Here is a 21,656-nt window from a genome sequence, read left to right as displayed (position 1 = left end):
CACCACTGTGCAGATTTGTATCACCTTGTATTAATAAATTATCTTTGTATTCAACTAGATATTCTTTGTGGTCTTTTTCTTTCATTCAGTGTACCCCTGATTTTTGATCTTGCTTTACATCTTCACTGGGGTCACAGCATTATAGGTTATATTACTTGTGGACCTTTCCGTTTCTGGAAATTTTTTTTAGGTTATGGATTTAGACAAACTTATGTAAAGCCATATTGTTGTGATTGGGTCCCAGTGATCGGGCGATAAGTGTTCAAGAAGTTTTCAACCATTCTATTGATTTGGGACAACTTAAAGTACATTGTACAACACTGTTCGCTTTGTAGAAACCTTGTTAGAACGAACAGTTGCTTTGAATATTTGCTTGTAATTGTGGAAAACAGTTGTCACGTTTTATAGGACTATATTCTGAAGTGTGCCCCAGAGAACAAAACTCATGTGAGCGTGCCAGTCCAAAGAGTGCCATTTATTCCACACCTTTGAGTTCAATGTACAAGAGAAGACCATTAAGCAAGAGACTGCAGATTAACAGTTGTAAACTATTTATTGAATATTTGCCACCAAATATTGTTAAATACATAATCTTGCAGCTCTTCGGTTTCAAGTTAAAATGTCAGAAACAGAACACCAATATTTACAATTCTTATAAGGAATGTTATATAATGACACATTAAGGCGTAAATTCTTTTGGCTTATAATTCTGAAAAGAATGATAATAGCAAAAAGTGATGCAAAATCTTCATTGTGAGATTATGATAAGCTACAATAAATCTTACAAAAATATGGTGTAAGATGGCAATAATCCCATTAAACATCCTGCATTTATGTCCCTCTGGCGGAACTGATAATTTACAGTCAAAACTTAATTTACATAATAAAAGTAGCTCTGTCCACCACTTAAAATTACAGCTCTCATTCATTTACACTGTTCAGGCCACAGTTTTAAAGGTCTGGAGTATCAAGTTGGTTTGATGAATTAGGCGGTTGGCACTTATAAATACATTTAATGCCCTGTGGAGAGAAGAAAAAAAAAAAAAAAAGTGAGAAATACAAATAGACCTAGGCAATACACATTAAGACAAAAAAAACCCAAACCTTAGTTTGACATAGTTCGCAGCTCTCCAATCTGCTTAGTTTTCTTAAGTATGGAACTGACAAGTTAGGGATATTTGGATTTTGGGTGAAGTTTATGTAAAAAAGTTCATGCTACAATGAAATTTTAATCATGAAAGTAAGGTATTTAAATAAAAGCATGCTCTTCACAAATAGAGTTATCTGCATCCCACTCTTCTTGAAGGTCAGCTCTCAGGTCATTGAAGTTTTGGGGTACAGAGTTACAAGCCTCTACACAGACTCTCAAAATGTATGGGATCAGCTAGGAGATTTAGGTCTGGAGAACGTGCAGGCCACTCAATTTGACGTACACAAGTCTCCAGCAGCCATTCCCTAATGATTTGACCTCTATGGGCTTAAGCATTGTCGTCCATGAAGATGAAATTAGGCCTGTGTTGTTCATGCATTAGTAGGGGTTTGTCACTGTACTATTCACAAAGTGTAGGGCAGCTCTGTATTAACTACACACATCTGCTCACACTGTACCATCAACAACAAAGGCTCCTCTGGTGACAACAGTGGCTGATGCATAACGCTCTCCTTGACATCAACATGATTGGTGGCCATCATTTCTGCTCAGTTTGGATTGACTTTCATCAGTGAACAGTACTAAGGTCCACTAGTCCCTTATCTAGTAACGCAATGATACCTGTGCCTTGTGATGTGGTCAGATAGCCTTCAGGTTGTCTATCATGCAGCCCAAACTGATCTAAACTGTTTCAAGTGGTCTGACGTGACACTTTGGTGCCTCTCACCCCCCTTAAAATGTGCCTGGAGTTGTGTGGCATTAATCATCAGGTCACGAAAGGCATTGTTCACAATGCAGCGGTCATCAGTGAGGGATGTGGCCAAAGGACGTCCACTTCTATGCCTTTCTGTGACTCTTCCAGTCTGTTGTAACCTGCTGACACTGACACTAAGCTCAGTGGCCTCTTCCGTCTGAGAACATTCTACTTAGAGGCACAGAATGGCGATGTATTGTTGATCAATAGATATTGTCTTGGTCTCATGATGTCAAAATGTGAATAGCATAAGGACTGTTCAGTTACTGAACCCCTAAATTTACTGGGCCATTCATGGATCAAATACCTGTCATGAATTTTGCCATTAGGCTCCTTGTTAGAGAACAGTAAGTTGTGGAAAACATACTGAAACTTTGAACAGTTGGACGTGTACAATCGAAGGTTTAGAGAGGATCACATTAACATTAAACTTAGAGAGCATTTTAGGATCATCCTGAAATGTCACCCGATAGCCAAATATCCCTAACTTTTTGTAATAGTAATATATGCCGATTGTTTGATTATGTCCCAAAAGTAAAAATGTGGATGAGGTCTGGCAAGCCAACATTTCAACAAGGCCTTGTCTGACCATCTACTTATAATAGAGTATGATCTATATTCCAGCTTGTAACAGCACCTCATACATTTCTAGTTACTTAGTAAAACTGAAAAGTCCGGGGAACAGAAATTCCAGTTATTGCTTTGATTGGGTGACATTACAACAAAGCCGATTATATTTTATGAATTACATCTTTGTAAAACGCAAAAGTAGTAAAAGTCATTCATTACTCCCAAACTATGTGGCCTTCCCAAACAGCCCTTCCATTTATATTTACTAGTAATTGTGTAAATGGACATTGCCATTAACAGGATGTGGTACAATGAAAGCATCGGGACTATAGACTTCTGCTACCAGACCTGGTGTATAAATGGTTGGTCCTACTCCACTCACTTAAATATCATGAGGCGAGTGGGGCAGATATCTGGAGAGTAACGGGTGGGAGATCACCAGATAGCGTGCAAAAGTCCCAAAGAGGTGTCCTGAACCAATTACCTGTTATGTGGGTGGAGTACACCTTTTGACCCCCCCCCCCCCCCTGCACACAATAGACTGATTAAACTAGCATACATCGGTAGGCTCAGCTGACAATCTGTCAGAGAAGAGTTGGAAGCCTTCTATTCAGATAGACTAAGTCGGAGGATCCGGAGTGTCCAAATTTCACACTGCCAAGCCTTTTACTTTCAATGAGATAAGCTATCACCACAGGAGCTTAGCAGAAGCTCCCTCATGGAACACAGAAATTCTTGGCTAATCCGATGATTCTCCCTATATATGGGTGGGGAGGTAAGGGAGGGGGGGGGGTGTCGTCTAGAGCTGCCAGACGCTCATCCAGCAGCTGTGTATTGTGTATGAGAAAGGAGGGGTGGGGATAAGGTGCCTTTACATTACATCTTAATATTACACCTTTGTTGGCTTTATGAAGTGCATATACTTTTCCATGCTTAAGAAAACAATCACAAGCCATAAATGAGACAATTTAGGTCTCTACATATGTAGCATTGCATCCAATTATGACCTGTGGCCACTAGGGGGCTGGTCTGCACAAAACTCAGCTGAAGATTGCACTGCAAGGAGTCACGTTACAGAAAAGTACTTACTTTCCATCTTTAAAATAGGTTTTGAGAGTATCACTAAAACTTTTAGAGTATTTTACAAATTCTTTTTTTTGATGTTCAAGTGCCTGTAATGAAACAGAATAAGTCAGTAATGAAAAACAATGCAGTCTCGTCACAACTAACAGGCATGTTATCGTAAGAGATGTGCGAATAGTAACTGTTCGTGTTATTCGTAACAAATCCGAAAGTACTATTCCGGTATTTGTCACGAATAACAAACATAATGCAAGTCAATAGGGAACCAGAGCATTTTTTTGCCATGAAGAAAACTGGAACAGTACTCGATAAGGATAATCCAAACATGAATAGTTACTATTCGCCCATTACTAGTTATCGTTCTTTTTTAACGATCATATGAAATCACTGCACCTACTGCGTCAGACGTTTTAAAAAAGGTACTATTTGGCTAAACTGAAAAATAAAAAAAAAAAAAAAAAAAAAGTAATGCGGAAGGACCCTCACATCACAGACCCACGTGCAGACTTAGAAGGGTCTGCTTTACGGCACGGCTTTCAATCTGCACCACTCTGGCTACTACACTTCGATGGTTATGGATCTCACAGGTATAGGGATTGTCAGCCGCGCATTGCAGCCAACCAGTCTGATTATTCACACTAAACTGGCATGGACAAAAAAAAAAAAAAAAAAAGTGGGAAAAACAGCCATGGAAACCTGGCAGCTGTCTCGCCACACAGGCTCATCATCTACAGCCATCAGTTTTGTGTTCATGGTTGGTCTATCTCACTCCTATACTGGCACAGGGACATAATATATGGATAAGAATTGGGTATGGAGAAGAAGCTGGTAGAAATGTAGAAGGCATATGGAGCAGACATCTTACTAGCAGGTTTGGTAAAATAAGTTAAGGCTGGAATCAGACAAACTTACCCTACGGTTCTGATATTGATATTTTTTGAAAACATTGTTGACTGTGTCAAGAAGTTCCTTTATCGCACTCGCAATGTCCCTGTAAGAGAAAAACATAATATTACACATACCACACACAAAATGGGAAAAGCTAGATTATCTATAAAAAGACAAAAGGCCAGATTAAATGCTCCAATATCAGTATATGCCGTGGATAAGGAGGAGGAGGGGAGAAACCCCCCCCCCCCCCAAAAAAAAAAAACAAACAAAAAACTAGGATACAGTCACATGTACAGCATTGTGCATCATGTTACTGCATCCAAGACATGTCCTAGGGAAACCAACACATGTCACATAGTGGGGGATTTAAGAGCAGAGTATTGTGGTTTTGTTGTAATTGGAAACACCATATTGGATTTATTTTTAAAATACAAGTCAGTTTCAAAATGTAATATATGGCAGTTATTCAATTAAATGCCTGCCCCTGGAATTACACAGATTGACCTGTTCAGGCTAAGGGTACCGTCACACTTTAGCAATGCAGCAGCGATCCGACCAGCGATCTGACCTGGTCAGGATCGCTGCTGCATCGCTACATGGTCGCTGGTGAGCTGTCAAACAGGCAGATCTCACCAGCGACCAGTGACCAGCCCCCAGCCAGCAGCGACGTGCAAGCCTTGCACGGAGCCGGCGTCTGGAAGCTGCGGACACTGGTAACTAAGGTAAACATCGGGTATGGTTACCCGATGTTTACCTTAGTTACCAGCTCACACCGCTTAACTTAGCGTGTGCAGGGAGCAGGAGGCGGCACTGGCAGCGTGAGAGCTGCTGAGGCTGGTAACGAAGGTAAATATCGGGTAACCACCTTGGTTACAGCTTACCGCAGGCTGTCAGACACCGGCTCCTGCTCCCTTCACATTCAGGATTGTTGCTCTCTCGCTGTCACACACAGCGATGTGTGCTTATCAGCGGGAGAGCAACGAACCAGGGCTGTGTGTAACGAGCAGCAATCTCACAGCAGGGGCCAGATCGCTGCTCAGTGTCACACACAGCGAGATCGCTAATGAGGTCACAGAAAAACGTGACTCAGCAGCGATCTCCGTAGCGATCACGCTGTGTGTGAAGTACCCCTTACTGCAGATACTCAGCAGTTCTACAACCCAGCTTTAAAAGAGAAGGTGCCGCATTTTTTTTTTTTTATTTTGCATTAATAATCGTGATTATGAAAAAAAGTATTAATATAAATTTAACCTCACTAGTTTTTATTCAATTCTAGTTTTACTGAAGCACTGGGCGCTGCCATCTTGGATTTGCTGTGTGTAGCGAGAGTTGCTCACCTCCTTTATGGCAGCGCCCAGGTCATAGAAGACAGTGGTCGGGCTCAGACTATACTTAATACAGGAGATCTCCCTGCTGTGACCTGGATGCGCCCCCTGGGCTATCCAGAACACAGCAAAGGGAGGAGATCAGAACAATGTTTGTGGAGCTCATAGCATATGCTGTTTGCTCTACTTTCCCCCTGTCAACCGGCGACACGTGTGAGTATGGGACGCCTACCCTCCCCGTTACAGTCTCCAGTGACACCCCCCGCTGCCGGCGTGCATGCAGCAGAGCATTGTGTATGCGTGCATGCAGAACATTGTGTGTACGCATGCAGAGCATTTTTTGTACACCGTATATAGAGTAGACCGTATATACAGTATATAGTATACAGTCATAAAAAGTTATGGCACCCCTATTAATGTTAACCTTTTTTCTTTATAACAATTTGTGTGTTTGCAACAGCTATTTCAGTTTCATAAACACCCAAATTGTTATAAAGAAAAAAGGTTAACATTAATAGGGGTGGCCAAACTTTTTCATATGACTATACAAACTGGATCCGCTGCCATCATGCTGCTCGGTCACACACCTAGTATATACACACGGTATATAGTATATGCACACACTGGCTCCGTCGCCCTTATGCTGCTCGGTCACACACACACACACACACGCTCATGCTGCTCGGTCACATACACAGTATAGTTATATAAACACACGCTGGCTCCGCCGCCCTCATGCTGCTTGGTTACACAGTATACAGTACAGACCAAAAGTTTGGACACACCTCCCCATTCAAAGAGTTTTCTTTATTTTCAGGACTGAAAATTGTAGATTCACATTGAAGGCATCAAAACTATGAATTAACACATGTGGAATGAAATACTAAAAAAAAAAAAAAAGTGAAAACAACTGAAAATGTGTCTTATATTCTAGGTTCTTCAAAGTAGCCACCTTTTGCTTGGATTACGGCTTTGCACACTCTTGGCATTCTCTTGATGAGCTTCAAGAGGTAGACACCGGAAATGGTCTTCCAACAGTCTTGAAAGGAGTTCCCAGAAATGCTTAGCACTTGTAGGCCCTTTGTCTTCACTCTGTGGTTCAGCTCACCCCAAACCAATCTCGATTGGGTTCAGGTCTGGTGACTGGAGGCCAGGTCATCTGGCATAGCACCCCATCACTCTCCTCCTTAGTCAAATAGCCCTTACACAGCCTGGAGGTGTGTTTGGGGTCATTGTCCTGTTCAAAAATAAATGGTCCAACTAAAACGCAAACCGGATGGAATAGCATGCCGCTGCAAGATGCTGTGGTAGCCATGCTAGTTCAGTATGCCTTCACTTTTGAATAAATCCCCAACAGCGTCACCAGCAAAGCACCATCACACCACCTCCTCCATGCTTCACTGTGGGAACCAGGCATGTAGAGTTCATCCGTTCACCTTTTCTGCGTCGCACAAAGACATGGTGGTTGGATCCAAAGACCTCAAATTTGGACTCAGACCAAAGCATAGATTTACACTGGTCTAATGTCCATTCCTTGTGTTCTTTAGCCCAAACAAGTCTTCTACTTGTTGCCTGTCCTTCGCAGTGGTTTCCTAGCAGCTATTTTACCATGAAGGCCTGCTGCACAAAGTCTCCTCTTAATAGTTGTTCTAGAGATGTGTCTGCTGCTAGAACTGTGCAGCATTGACCTGGTCTCTAATCTGAGCTGCGGTTAACCTGCGATTTCTGAGGCTGGTGACTCGGATAAACCTATCTTCCACAGCAGAGGTGACTCTTGGTCTTCCTTTCCTGGGGCGGTCCTCATGTGAGACAGTTTCTTTCTAGCGTTTGATGGTTTTTGCCACTGCACTTGGGGACACTTTCAAAGTTTCCCAATTTTTCAGACTGACTGACCTTCATTTCTTAAAATATTGATGGCCACTTGTTTTTCTTTACTTAGCTGCTTTTTTCTTGCCATAATACAAAATTTTAAGTCTATTCAGTAGGACTATCAGCTGTGTATCCACCAGACTTCTGCACAACACAACTGATGGTCCCAACCCCATTTATAAGGCAAGAAATCCCACTTATTAAACCTGACAGGGCACACCTGTATAGTGAAAACCATTTCCAGTGACTACCTCTTGAAGCTCATCAAGAGAATGCCAAGAGTGTGCAAAGAAGTTATCAAAGCAAAAAGGTGGCTACTTTGAAGAACCTAGAATATAAGACATTTTCAGTTGTTTCACACTTTTTTGTTAAGTATTTCATTCCACAGCCTTCAATGTGAATCTACAATTTTCAGAGTCATGAAAATAAAGAAAACTCTTTGAGGTGTGTCCAAACTTGGTCTGTACTGTATATACACAGTATACAGTATATACACACACCGGGTGCGCCGCCCTCATGCTGGTTGCTCGGTCACACAGTATATACATATTGTGCACACACACACACACACACACACACACACTGTGTGCGTGCATGTGGCAGAGCATTGTGTGTGGGCGTGCATGTGGCACAGCATTGTGTGCGTGCGCATGGCAGAGCGTTGCTGGCGTGCATGTGCCAGAACTTTGTGGGTGGGCGTGCATGAGGCAGAGCATTGCTGGACCAGGGCGTGCAGATCACTATGTGGGGAGCACTACGCAGCTGTCCTTTGTGACACTTTAGACATTTGTGGTCCCCAACAAAATGGCTCCGCACTGTGATCCTAAATTTCATCTTCCCTTATCCTGTTGGAAACATCAAGATTGGGAGGGGAAGGTGACAGGACACACAGGAGAGCAGATTCTGCCCACTTTTACTGCAGCTGTAATCTCAGCTACTTCTACAGTAGGATTTCAGCAGCTGCTCCTCCTAGTGTTTAAGAGTGGAAAATATCAAACTTTAATTTTTTTTATATTTTGCTCAATTAAGAACAAATATTTAAATAAAACATTAAGAATTGACCGATCTTTTCAGTTTTTTTTTTTTTGTTTTTGTTTTTTGGAAGACACCTTCCCTTTAAGAGGTCTCATGTGAAAGTATTTGCCTTCGTGATCCATCCCCTCTAATACCAACAGAAGTCCTTTCTACACAGGGATCCCTCAGCCCATACTGCATTCAGTGCAGTCATCTATACTCCTCAATACCTGCATACAGAATTAAATAAAACTACATGTAACACTACATAAGCCAGATCTACAGTCCTGCCAAATGCAGTGTGAATTTAGCAAAAACACATTAGCTATGTAGCACTGTGCAAACATTTGGGGGGGGGGGGGGGGGATAAAAATTCAAATATAAAAGTGCTTATGGTTAATTTTTAACAATTAAAATGCAAGGTGAACAAAAGGAGGAACAAATCAAAATCTGGAGTGACCACCCTTTGCCTTCAAAACAATCATTTCTTCTAGGCGCAGTTGTATAGAGCTAGGATTTAAGATTATAGTCTGGTAGGAGTAGCCAAAACAGTACAAAAACAGGAGAGATCAATCATTGTCATGTAAAGGTTGAAATAGTCATTAACTGAAACACACAACCGTGTAGGAGGCTTAAAACTGGGTGAGAAACATCCTACCTGTACTACAAAAAGCGAGTTTGTAGAAGACAGTTTCACGTCCGATATACACCATGGCAACACTGCATAGCAACAAGACAAGGTAGCTATACTGCATCAGAACTGGCAGCAACTGGTGAGCTCCAGTTACACCCATCCACTTTTGGAGAGAAGTCTGGCCAGAAGTGGCCTTAATGAACAATGAAAGAAAAACAGATTGCTAATATAGAAATCTGTATTCTATAGACTTCAATGTTACAAGAACTGATCCAACTAAAAACAGTTATTTAAAAACTAATAAAAGTAGTGTCTGCAGAACTTTTTGCAAAAGGATTGCTGCTGGATATGTGATCTTTGCTTTAGAGACTTTGTTCAAAGTATCTGGAAGATCTGATGAAGTTTTGAAGGCAAAGTGTGGTCACACCAGATATCGATTCAGATTTCTTTTGCTTATTCAAATTTTTTTAAATCAATACAAAATATTAATCCCTCTACTTCTGTGTATAAATTGTTTTTATTTGATTTCCAAAGTATTTAAACCAACATTTAATAGGGGGGGGGTTAGGAAAGGTAACTATTGGGAAAACCTGGGAAAGATTTTGGGGAGAGGGAGAAAAAAAAAAAAAAAAAAAGAAGGGGGGCACAGTAAGGGGAAAGGAATGAGCAGTTTACATAATGATTCACATTTTAAAACAATTTAATAAGTTTTACTAAATATTTTCCCATGCTTAATTACCTGAGAAAAGAGAACAATCATTCTAGATGTTTTTTAGTTGCAATGGACTGTTGAAGATATCAGTCCAGGGTTTCCATCTTATATTATATTTTCCTATTTGTTTTCCTCTTAATGCGAAGTTATATTCGTACATGTTATGCCAGGACACTCTGTCTATGATATCATTTATGGAGGGCACTTGAGTTTGTTTTCATTTTGAAGCGATTGCTAGTTTGGTTGTTAACAAGATGTGGCAAATTATATGTCCGAATTTGACTGGGACTTGAGCCAAACCTATTGAGAAAAGGACTAACTGAGAGGTTAAACTATTTAGTTTAGTAAGTCTTAAAATTACATTTTTGATGTCCCTCCAAAGAAGGTATAGTTCCTTACAGGACAAAAATGTGTGACAGTTACCTATCTCATCGCAATTTCTTCAACAGTCTGATGAACAATTGGGGTTTATTATGTTTAATTTATACGGAGTAAGATACCATCTTGAAAGTACTTTGTAATGAGTCTCTTGGAGAGTGATACAAAGCGAATTTAAGTTATTTCCAATGCTTCTCAAAACTGATCATTGTCAAGTATAATATTGAGCTCATTTTCCCATGCTATTATGTTTGTGTCTTTGTTAATTCCCATATCCTCATTAAAATCATTATATTACATATTAGTGTATTTTTCACTTTATAAGACGCACTTTTGTTCCCAACTATTTTTTTTTGGGGGGAGTAATCTTATAATCCGAATATACAGATTATAAGATGCACCCCCTACTGCAGGGCCCAGGGGAGGAAGGGGCAGCTTTGGAGCGGTGCTGGAGGCTGAGGCAGGCTTGTGAAGGCTGCAGGAGTCAGTGTGAGATCCCCTGCTTTCACTCATAGTATGCACTGCCGCTGTCCATCACCGTGGTGCTGAAATCGCACCGCGGTGATGGGCTGGGAGAGCGGCGCATATTATATGTGCCTGCGCCCACCTTTGATGGCACATGCCCCCCCCAGTGTTAGATATGGCCCCCATACTGCTGCCCATAGTAAAATTAAAAAAATCTTTACTTACCGCCTCCAGCGCTGATCTCCCGGTGTCTCCCCGGTCTCCCTGCTGCCGCTGTGATCAGGCACGCAGAGATTATGTCACTCTGCTGTGCCGATCACAAGACCGGCCCCGAGAACGAGTAAGTGCAGGAGCTCAGCAGCACGGAGGGAGACACCGGGATTACAGCGCTGGAGAAAATAAGTAAAAAAAAACAAAAAAAGTGTTTATTTTACTATGGACAGCAGCATGGGAGCAAATATTTAAACACAAGGGGACGAGTGCCAGCCACAGGGGGCCATGGGCAGCACAGGGGGACTTGTGCCATCTATTGGAGACCTGTGCCAGTTGAAGGGGACGTATGCCAGCAATAGGGGACATGTGGCAGCACAAGGGGGCTATATTCAATATAAGGGGGCCATTTCCAGATTAAGGGGACAAATTTTAGCATGATTTATGATTTGTCAAACGAACACTGGCATAAGACGAACCCCATTTAAAATTAAAAAAAAAAAAAAAAAAAATTCTCTTCCTTCACCAAATTTGGGGGTGAGTCTTATGTGAAAAATACGGTATATTAGTTTGCCAGAATAAAAGCCTTGAGGGATTATTTAGGAGGTTGGTTATGTTTATAGGGAGTATAAAAGTAATTTCTTATTAAATAGTGATGATTTGCCCAGTTTATAATTTCTGAGTTGGGGATTTTATACTTAGACTGTATAGTCAAAAGAGGATATTTTAGCCCCTTCAATGATTCCAATAAGATTACCAATCCCTTGTTTTTTCCACTCCCTCAGGTTAAATCCTGGTCCAATAAGCTCCAAGACTTCTAGTGGTATATATTTTAAAGACGTTTTTATCCTGAATCTTATCAAGCCGGTTTAACAAGTATTTTCATGATAGAATAGTGGTTTTTAATAACTCATTTTTGGGAACAGGTTTATTTTTATCTATTAAATGTGAGATAATTAAGGCTTGTAGAGATTTGTTTTTACTCAAGAACTCTCCAATTTTCAACCATGAAGAGCTGTCATTTTCCTGCAGCCATCTTTGGCTCATTTTGAGTATACTAGCATGGTAATAGGCATAAAGATTTGGGAGGCCCAAACCACCTCTTTTTACGTTTCACCAATATATTTTTTTTCCCCTCTCTTGGTTTGTTGCGGTTCCAAACAAAGGCTGTTAGAATTCTTTGGGATGATTAAAAGGGATTGACCTAATTGTATAAAAACGTGGGTAAAAAACATTTTGAAAGCTAATATTTTCCCCATCCAAGACCGCTCTGTTTCTTTTAATTTCAAGAAGACTTGCTGAATTGTTTTGTATAGGTTTGTCATATTCGTTTGAATAATATTCTTGACAGGTTTCGTTAGATAACTAGTTACGAAACTTGTATTTTCTCCCATTTAAATGAAAATTCCTTTTACATGATCTCCTGCAACTTTTTTATCAAGACAAAGTACTAAGATTTGTGACTTTGCTTCATTCACTTTGTATAAAGAGACCATAAAAGCCTTAAAAAAAAAAAAAAAAATAATGTCTATCAAATTTCTGGTTGAATTCAGTGGGTCCAAAATAGTGATAAGAATATCATCCACAAATGTCGATTTTTATTGCCTCTTAAGACTTATCCCTTTAATTTTTCCATTGAGTCTAATTCTCTCTGCCAGCAGCTCTATGAATAAGGCAAATAGACTCGGAGACAAGGGACATCCTTGTCTGGTGCCGATTGAGAGGGGAAAACTGTCAGATAGTTGATAGTTTGTATAAATTCTCGCTGATTGTGACGTGTATAATGCCGTGATGCAGTTTAGTATTTAGTCTCTAAACCCAAATTTCTTTAGAGTGGCAAATAAAAACCCCCAGTGTACTCCATCAAAAGCCTTCTCGCTCTGGATGCTGAAAACTGCTGAGGGAATTTTATTTTCTACGTTTCATAATATTGATTACTTTCCGGGTTGCATCTGAGATGTGTCTTCCTTTGATAAAACCAACCTGATCAAAATTAATTAGATCAGGGATACAAGTCTGAATTCTCGAGGCTACAAATTTTGCTAGAATTTTTGTATCAGTGTCTAATAGGGACTTTAGCCTATAGTTTGCTAAATCATCATGGTCGCCCTTCCCTTTTGGTAGGAAAACAACCGTGGCCTCTAGCATTTCCTTCAGAACCAAGCTTTCCAGAGCTACTTTGAAAGTTTTGTTAGGTGAGGCAAAGGTACTTGGGCAAAATTTTTATAATCATTTTGAAACCGATCAGGGCCTGGTGATTTCCTTAGCTTTACTGACTTAATTGTGTTTGCAACCTCCATTTCTGTATATGGCAAGTTTAAGTACTCCAAGTTAGTTTTGGAGAGTGAAGGCAGTTGCAGGGAGTCTAGGAACTTATTGGTTAGGTCCTCCGTTGGAGCTAACAAATTAGGGTCACTCTTTAGGTTGTTTAATTCAGAGTAGTATTGGGCAAAGGCTTCTGCTATGTCTTTTGTATGTTTGCATGTTTGGTTTAGATTATTTTCACTTGTAAGATTCTACTTTTTTGTTGTTTGATTTTAGTTGCAAACACTTTAGAAGGCTTGTTATTTGAATGGTAGTGGTTTGTTTTGACCCTTTGAATAATTTTATCAAATTCTTCTAACAGTTTTCAATTATTGATTTCTGGAGTTGTTTTTTCCTGTTTTATTTCTAATTCTCTAATTTTGTTGGTGATTGCTATTTTTGCTTTGTTTTTTCTTTTAAGCCCAATATTCAGCTTTATGAGTTTGCCTCTCAGAACTGCCTTACAGGCATTTCAAACAGTGAATACAGATCTCTTCTGTAGAATTATCTTGAAAATAATTAGTAATGTTTTTTTCAATTTCATCCCTGTATAAAGGATGCTGTAATAAATATGTATTAGGCTGCTTTCACACTACGTTTTTTTTTTTTTTTAACATGCGTCATGAACTTTTTTTGCTGTAAAAGCGGATCCTGCTTTTACAGCAAAAAAAAAAACAATATTTTGCAGGATCCTGTCACTTTAAGTTTATGGGCGGGCATTGGAGTCATGTGATCGGGAGTCAGTGGAACCGAACGTGAGACTGGGAGCCGGCTTCTGACAGCTGTGGAGGCTCATAACCAAGGTAAACATCGGGTAACTTGCTTGGATACCCGATATTTACGTTGGTTACGAGCATCCGCAGGTGCTAGGAGCCGGGATGCCTGCTCACTGCACACGAAACCAACGTAAACATTGGATAACTAAGAGAAGCGCTTTGCTTGGTTACCCAATATTTATCTTGGTTACGAGTGTCCGCAGCTCTCAGGCGGGGGGGAGAGAGGAGAGGGAGAGGGAGGGGGAGAGAGAGCGGGAGGGGGAGAGGGACTGATCACCTCAGGCTGGTTTCTGTGCATGCTCAGTAGAGCAAGCAGGATCCTGTCTATCAGCATGCCAGCGTTCACATGCGTTTGCATGCAGTTTAGTCAGGATCCAGCAATTTGCAGTATTTGGACGCAGCTCAAAAACGCTACAAGTAGAGTTTTTGAAAAATGTTAAACTGCAACTCACTGGATCCTCACTATAATGCACGCAAACGCATGTGAACGCATGTTGACGCGAGTCCATTGCAAATGCATTGAAGTGAAAATGCATTGAAGTGAAAATGCATTTGCACTGGATCCATTTTTGCGCAAAAAAAACGTTCAGGACGCATGTTAAAAAATAACGTAGTGTGAAAGCAGCCTTAGCTCTCCAAAGTCTGTCTTGTCTTATGGGTGGTCCGAATTTAAAACTATAAAGGATTAGTGAATGATCTGACCATGACCTTGGTTCTATTGCAATTTTTTTTTAAACTTTGTTAAAAGATGTTAAAATTCTAATAACTAGGTCAATTCGTGCAAAAGATTTATGCCTATCTGAATAATAGGTGTATTCTACCAAAGAAGAGTCAAGACACCTAAACATATCAAAGAATTCTTCTCTTCCTAACCATGGATCAAAATTGTGTGAAAACATTCTTGTATGGGTTGAAGAATCCAATTTTTCCGTTAGGCACAACATTGAAGTCTCCAAAGACTACCAACTCACCTTTCTGGTATTCTCCAATTCTCTTCAGTAGTTTCTTCAAAAAAGTAAATTGACCCGTATTTGGTGCATACAAGTTAACAAATCGTAAAGATATCATTAATTTTTACACACTAATATAGTAAATCTACCATGTTCATCTGACAGGACTAATACATTTTTCAAATGTCAGGTCTTTTTTTTTTATTATAATGCTCACACCTGCAGTTTTTTTTTTTATATTTGAGGCTAAAAATGTGTGGCAAATCTATTTGTAAATTTGGAAGTATTGACAGATTACAATTGTGTCTCCTGTATGCCTACAATATCTACCCTAGATTATTTTATTAGCTTCCAAGTCCTGAATCTCTTATTGGGGCTATTAAGACCATTAACATTTAAAGACATAAAATTAAAACACTCATTTTATCATTTTTACTGCTGTTACTTCAATTCTCAGGTGGGAAAGATACTGAATATTTAAAATATTGATGAAGACATGCAAATATTGTGATTCTAATACTTGACCTAGAGAGGAAAAGAAGGTTAGAACAGAAACTTATAACTTCTTGTAAAACAGTTTCATGAAGTCCGTGGATAGTGACTACAGTGCAAAAGAGCACCATCTCTATTGGAGCGAAAGTTTATGTCATCCCAATTACATCCATTGTAGATTATGAAATTGGATACATGCTGTAATTGAAAAGGCTATTCGGTAACTCCTTGGTTAACTTATGTGGATATTTTGCTCTTTTAGCTTCTTAAGGCCATCCTCAACGCTTTGTATGACATTAGTTTTCCCTTGATGTTGATGAAGAATTTTTGTTGGAAAGCCCCATCTATAGCTTATATTTTTTAGACGAAGAATTTCTGTAATTTTCCTCAATTCTTTTCTTTGATTCAGAGTTTCGTGTGACGTCTGCAAAGATCTTTAAATCGCTCGTATTGTAATGGTAATGTTTTGTTTTTCTTTAGGCAAGTCATAAGTTTTGTATGGTAGAAAAGTATTTTGAGAATCATCTCTCTGGGGATGTTTGGGCTCAAGAAATTCAGTTTAGGTAGTCTATGTGCATGGTCTATTAGTAGTTCTAGCTCTGAAAGACTTTGACTTGCCAACTTTATAATATCTTTGATGTATTTTTTGAGCTCCTCATTTTTGACTCTGGGATGCCTCAAATTTTATTATTGCGTCTGTCTTCCAAGTCAGTCAACTTTGTCTTGATAAATTTAATTTCTGCTTTCATTTTGTCCTGGTCTTTGGTGATGTTTTTTGTAGATTGTTAAATTTGCCTCTGCCTCCATACATTCAGCCCTAAGTGCCATGGATTCAATAGTTAATGTAACCTTACGTTTGTCTATATTAGTCTTCAGAGAAATATAAGCCTTCACCGAATCTTTAAATGCGGTGAAAAGGTTGAAGAAGAAAAAAAAAAAAAATGAGTTGGTCAGTCAATTGAAAATTTTTTAGAGGATCTGGCTGAGAAGAAATTCCACTGTCGTCCCTCTTGTTTTTGACGACTGGGGGTCAAGTCTAGAGATGAACCTTCTTCTGTATCTTTTTTTGATGCAATTTCTTTTCTCTTATTTCGGGAAGATGCTGGGTTTCATAGCATGGTAATTTCCCCAGTTGAGTCTTGTTCTTGGGACCATGAGTCATCCTTCACTGAATGAAGAGCAAGTTTTGTTCCAATGTCTTGTTTGTGTTGCCCTTGTCTACTTCCAGGTTTTGGTATTCCAGACGCAGCCACTCCTGGTTTTGGAATGTTTGATTTCTGTTTGTGAGTCACCATTTGTAAAATTGTATAATTTGGAAGTCTGGTGCAATGCGTTTGTTGGCTGATTTTTAATGACATTTTTCAATAAAGGATACAAGTGATTTTTAAGGATATTGTGCCGTGTCCATACTCTTTCACACTCCTGTTGCTTCACCGGCGTGGACTGGCTGGAGGACTCCGTGCACTCTGAGGATTCCCATGGCGTCGGATGACAGGTGAGCTGTAAACCCTTTTTCTATTATAATTTGGAAGTATCTGTCAAGATTGAGCCTTAGAAAGACAGGTACACAGAGTTACGCTTTTTTCAAGTTGGGAAGGCCACGTAGTGACTCGAAGTCCAGTGATCGCACGTAGGTCAGAATAACCGCTCAGACCCTCTCTACTTTCAAGGATTGTTGCAAAGTTCCTTCAGACAGAACTTTCAAGTACCAGGGATTCTTTGTGTGGACTCAGGTACCTTTAATTAGTTTTAATCCGGGCACAACCCACTATGACTCCGTAGTTTCTGTGCTGTCGGCATAGAGTTTGTCAGATGGTTATAAATTTCTTGTGTTTTGCCACAATAGGTAAGCCCCTCTTATTTACCCACGTGGGTGTAAAAATGTTTTGGTTAATTTTACTAGGGCTTGATATGGTGTTGGTTGAGAATGAGTAACCATAAATAGACCAGGTAGACTGATATGTGGCTATCTTATGTATTCCTCTATGCTAGGGCACAACTAGTATAATTTAGCTTATTATAACTTAACAGATGTTTTTATTTTATGCACCCTTTCACATTAATCCTGTAAGGTGTGGGTATGTTCTCACAAAGGTTTGTTATTTTTGTTGAAGTTAAAATAGGGCACAAGTCGAATCTTTGGAGCAGTATGTAACTGCTTGTTGTATTGCAGGGATCCTCCTTTCAGTCACTAAAATTGAGGAATATAGGCAGAATGGTGCTGGCATCAGAGAAGGAGTGACGATCAGTGACATCAGTAGGTCTGGTCACAGATGCTTAGATATAGATATGGACACTGGTGGACTGTAGGTGTTCAGAATGCTTTTAGTTTAGGAGCAGAAGTCTTCCTACAGGGCGGGAGCAGCTGCACCTTCCATGCAGGTATATATGCTGATCCCACACTATTTACTCATTGACAAACTGCACCCCACAGTTATAGTGTGTGTTAGATGATATTTCTATCACAGATCTAATTAATGTAAGGAATTGGGGTGAAATTTCCAGGAAATTGGAGACATTTTATTTGGTTTTAAGTGAGACAAGTCCTTTCTGTCAGAACAGTTGTGTATTATCAGCAGTGCTGTGGGACCTGAGGTACGATGTTAATGTCTATAATTATCTTCTTATGATGTAATTAATTCATTGATGACTAAGATGTAAAAATTTGAAGTAAATGTTGAAGTTATAGATGAGGGCGAGTTGGTATCACAGTAAAATTTCTCTCACCATTTAGATCTCCACATCCTGTCAGCAGCAGAGCTGTGAGGGAAGGCCATTCTTCACCTCAGGTACAGCGTCTGTGGTCATTTCAGTCCAATAAATTTTGTTTAAATGGATTAAAATTGATCTGCTGAGGATCTTAAATTGATCCACTGCTTAGGTGAATGGTTTGAAGCCCACGGTTGATCAATAATCCATTGCTTTTAGGATGTTTATCTGGGAGCCCAAGCACTTCATGTCTTACATGCTTGAGCCATGGCCACGCCCCCCTCCTACTTCTGAAAACATTAACTTTGCTGCCTTTTTCCCCTCCACACCTGCCTAAAACCTTTGCAGAGTACTGTGTGCACCCAAAGGATTGGATCTTTAGTCTGGTGTTTTATGAGCCAAAAAACACAGGTAACCTAAGTATTTCTTGTAGGGTTCATATTGTCACAATGGAATTGGTCACTTCAGTCCCATCTTTCCAGCCACTTCATTACTGTTTAGAGCCGCATGCGCTGTGTGTCGGGGAATTCTTTTTTTTCTCTTTGAATAAAAACACTGGATAAGACTACAATCCTATGTAAGAACTGTGGAATTTTACTTTACTTTTACTTTAATTATCTAGACACACACACACACACACACACACACACACACACACACACGAAACAAAAGATGGGTGCAAAAGTGATAAGGTAATATAACACTCACTTGATTGTCTGAAGAAACCTCACTCTATCATTGATTTCATCAGGTATTTTGCCAAGGATCTGTTTAAGTGCTCGCGCTTTTTCATTCAGTTCCTGGAACTCCGGTTCAGGCCTTTCAATCATGTATTCTAAGTGCATTGAAAAACAGTGAGAGCAGTCAGCTTCAAAGTAAGGCTTTACCCTCCGCAATCATACATCAACCTTCTCTCTTGACTAACAATACAGCCACACCTTTCCCCTTTTAACTGGATCATCCTCCACCCCCCTCCCCATATCTTCAATGCTTGCTGCATACAGACCCCTAAAACCAACAAGATCAGTTGGATGACCTGAACATTAATGAAAAAAATAAAAAATTCCAAGCCATTAGCCATATCTTTTTAATTTGTCAAGTCTTTAAAAGTAATCTGTCAGTAGGATCATCCCTATTAAGCTGTCTATAGGGGCATGCAGGCCATACAGAGTTGAATTAAATTAACTTATACCTTGATATCTGCGATACGATGTCATTCTAGAGAACTCTACTACATTTTCTTACGCAATTAAGATCTATAGGCTGGACACTGATCTCCCCAAGAATCAGCCTCCAGAGGTTATTATAAATGAAAGGGGGAGATACCAACGTGAGACATAGTGAAAAAGTCTCCTGATCTCGTGGCAGAGCTAACACAAGACAGCACTAAACACATCTCCAAGTGTCCTCTCAGTGAATCAGCTTCCATCTCACAGGAAGCCAGTGCTGCAATACAGCAGACTGCAGCTGCTAATGTTCTTGTTACAAGACAAAAGTTCAGTGCTACTGTGCTAGCTTTTGGTAATGTCTCTTTCATTTAAAACAAGCTTCTGGAGGCAGATTCTCAGGAAGATAAATGTCTAAGGGGTACTTTCCACATATCGAGATCGCTGCTGAGTCACGATTTTTGTGACACCCCAGTGACCTCATTAGTGATCTCGCTGTGTGTGACAATGAGCAGCGATCTGGCCCCTGCTGTGAAATCGCTGCTCGTTACACACAGCTCTGGTTCATTTTTTGGACATTACTCTCCTGCTGTGAAGCACACATCGCTGTGTTTGACACCGAGAGAACAACGATCTGAATGTGCAGGGAGCAGACGTCTGGCAGCCTGCAGTAAGCTGTAACCAAGGAAAATATCGGGTAACCAAGCGAAGTGCTTTTCTTGGTTACCCGATAATTTACCTTGGTTACTAGCGTCCGCGGCTCTTCGGCTGCCAGTGCCGGCTCCCTGCACACGTAGCCAGAGTACATATCGGGTAAATAAGCGAAGCGGATTGCTTATTAACCCGATGTGTACCCTGGCTAGGAGTGCAGGGAGTCAGCGTTAAGCGGTGTGCGCTGGTAACCAAAGTAAATTTCGGGTAACCAAGCGCTTGGTTACCCGATATTTACTTTAGTTACCAAGCGCAGAATCGCTTCCACGCGTCGCTGGTGGCTGGTGAGATCTGCCTTACTGACAGCTCACCAGCAACCATGTAGCGACGCACCAGTGATCCTGACCAAGTCAGATCGCTGGTGGGATCACTGGAGCGTCGCTAAAGTGTGACGGTACCCTTACAGGCAAGATCTTAATCAACTAATTTACATATTAAAGATAACCGGTCAACAGTATTTTTAGTGTACGAGCCAATTCCACCTCCTTCCTTAGCACCTATGCTGCATTCTAAAAAGTGGTATATTATGCCTTGACCCCCCCCCCTGCATATCCCCAAAAAACCTTTTGAATAGCTTGCACGGTGTATGGAAATGCAACCGGTCTGATGGGTGTCTGACTTGGCTCCTGCCCGTCCTCACCGCTGGTAATCGATGTCCTACTGATGTGTGATGTGCATGATGTGCCCTGCGTCATCCACTTAGCTGGACAAAAGGGAGATTGCAGTTTGTGCAGGCGCACTTTGCTTTTCCCGCATGAAATCCAACTGCGAATGCGTCAGCAGCAACCTGCATCGATGCAGAGCAAAGTGCGCCTTCATGAACCACAATCTCCTTGTGCTGGCGTGAGATTTTGTCTGGCAATGTGGAGGACAGACAGGAGCCGCGGCAAAGAAACCCATCAGACCGGATGCATTTGCATACAACGCGGGAGCTATTCAAAAAGGTTTTGTAGGCGATATGTAGGGAACATAATATACCACTTTTCAGAATGCAGCATAGGTGCCAAGGAAGCAGGTGGAATTAGCGCATAACACTAAAATACTGGTGACTGGTTCCCTTTCATAAGCGTGAATTCCTATGGAAAAAAAAAGAAAAAAAAAAAAAAAAACACACCAAACCATAACATTAAAATGATACTTTGATATCACTATTCAACTTCCTATGACTTACACACCCATATAGGCAGCTTATGAGGATTGATCCTATGACAAGCATTCTTCACTCTTTTTAAAAGGGAAGGTATCGTCAAAAAAAAAAAAAAAAAAAAAAAATTCAATAACTGAAAAAAAAAGTAATGTTTTAATGTTTTGTTTAAATATTTGTTTTTAATTGAGCAAAATATAAAAAAAAAAAAAAAAAAAAAAAGTGATATTTTCCACTGTTAAACAATAGGGGGAGCAGCTGCTGAAATCCTACAGAAATCCCACTGTAAAAAAAGCTCACATTACAGCCTGCAGTAAAGTGAGTGGAGTCTGCTCTCCTGTGTGTGATG

At 40.3% G+C, this 21,656-nt stretch overlaps 1 protein-coding gene across 1 annotated transcript in view; it reads right to left on the bottom strand.

The window, feature by feature from the left end:
• Window positions 1-534: 534 nt before the first annotated feature.
• The window catches only part of PDCD10 (programmed cell death 10), a 102,230-nt gene continuing 81,108 nt past the window's right edge, over window positions 535-21,656 (bottom strand). Inside the window, exons 5-8 of the mRNA XM_075340657.1 lie at window positions 18,995-19,121; window positions 4,470-4,548; window positions 3,564-3,646; window positions 535-1,020 (exon numbers count right to left, since the gene is read on the bottom strand). Of these exons, the coding sequence (XP_075196772.1) occupies window positions 939-1,020; window positions 3,564-3,646; window positions 4,470-4,548; window positions 18,995-19,121 (371 nt within the window). The 3' untranslated portion in view covers window positions 535-938. The remainder of the gene's footprint in view (window positions 1,021-3,563; window positions 3,647-4,469; window positions 4,549-18,994; window positions 19,122-21,656) is intronic.

This window comes from Anomaloglossus baeobatrachus, chromosome 3 (genome assembly GCF_048569485.1).
Source record: "Anomaloglossus baeobatrachus isolate aAnoBae1 chromosome 3, aAnoBae1.hap1, whole genome shotgun sequence".
Taxonomy (NCBI): Eukaryota; Metazoa; Chordata; class Amphibia; order Anura; family Aromobatidae; genus Anomaloglossus; species Anomaloglossus baeobatrachus.
This window is presented reverse-complemented; position numbering and strand designations above follow the sequence as displayed.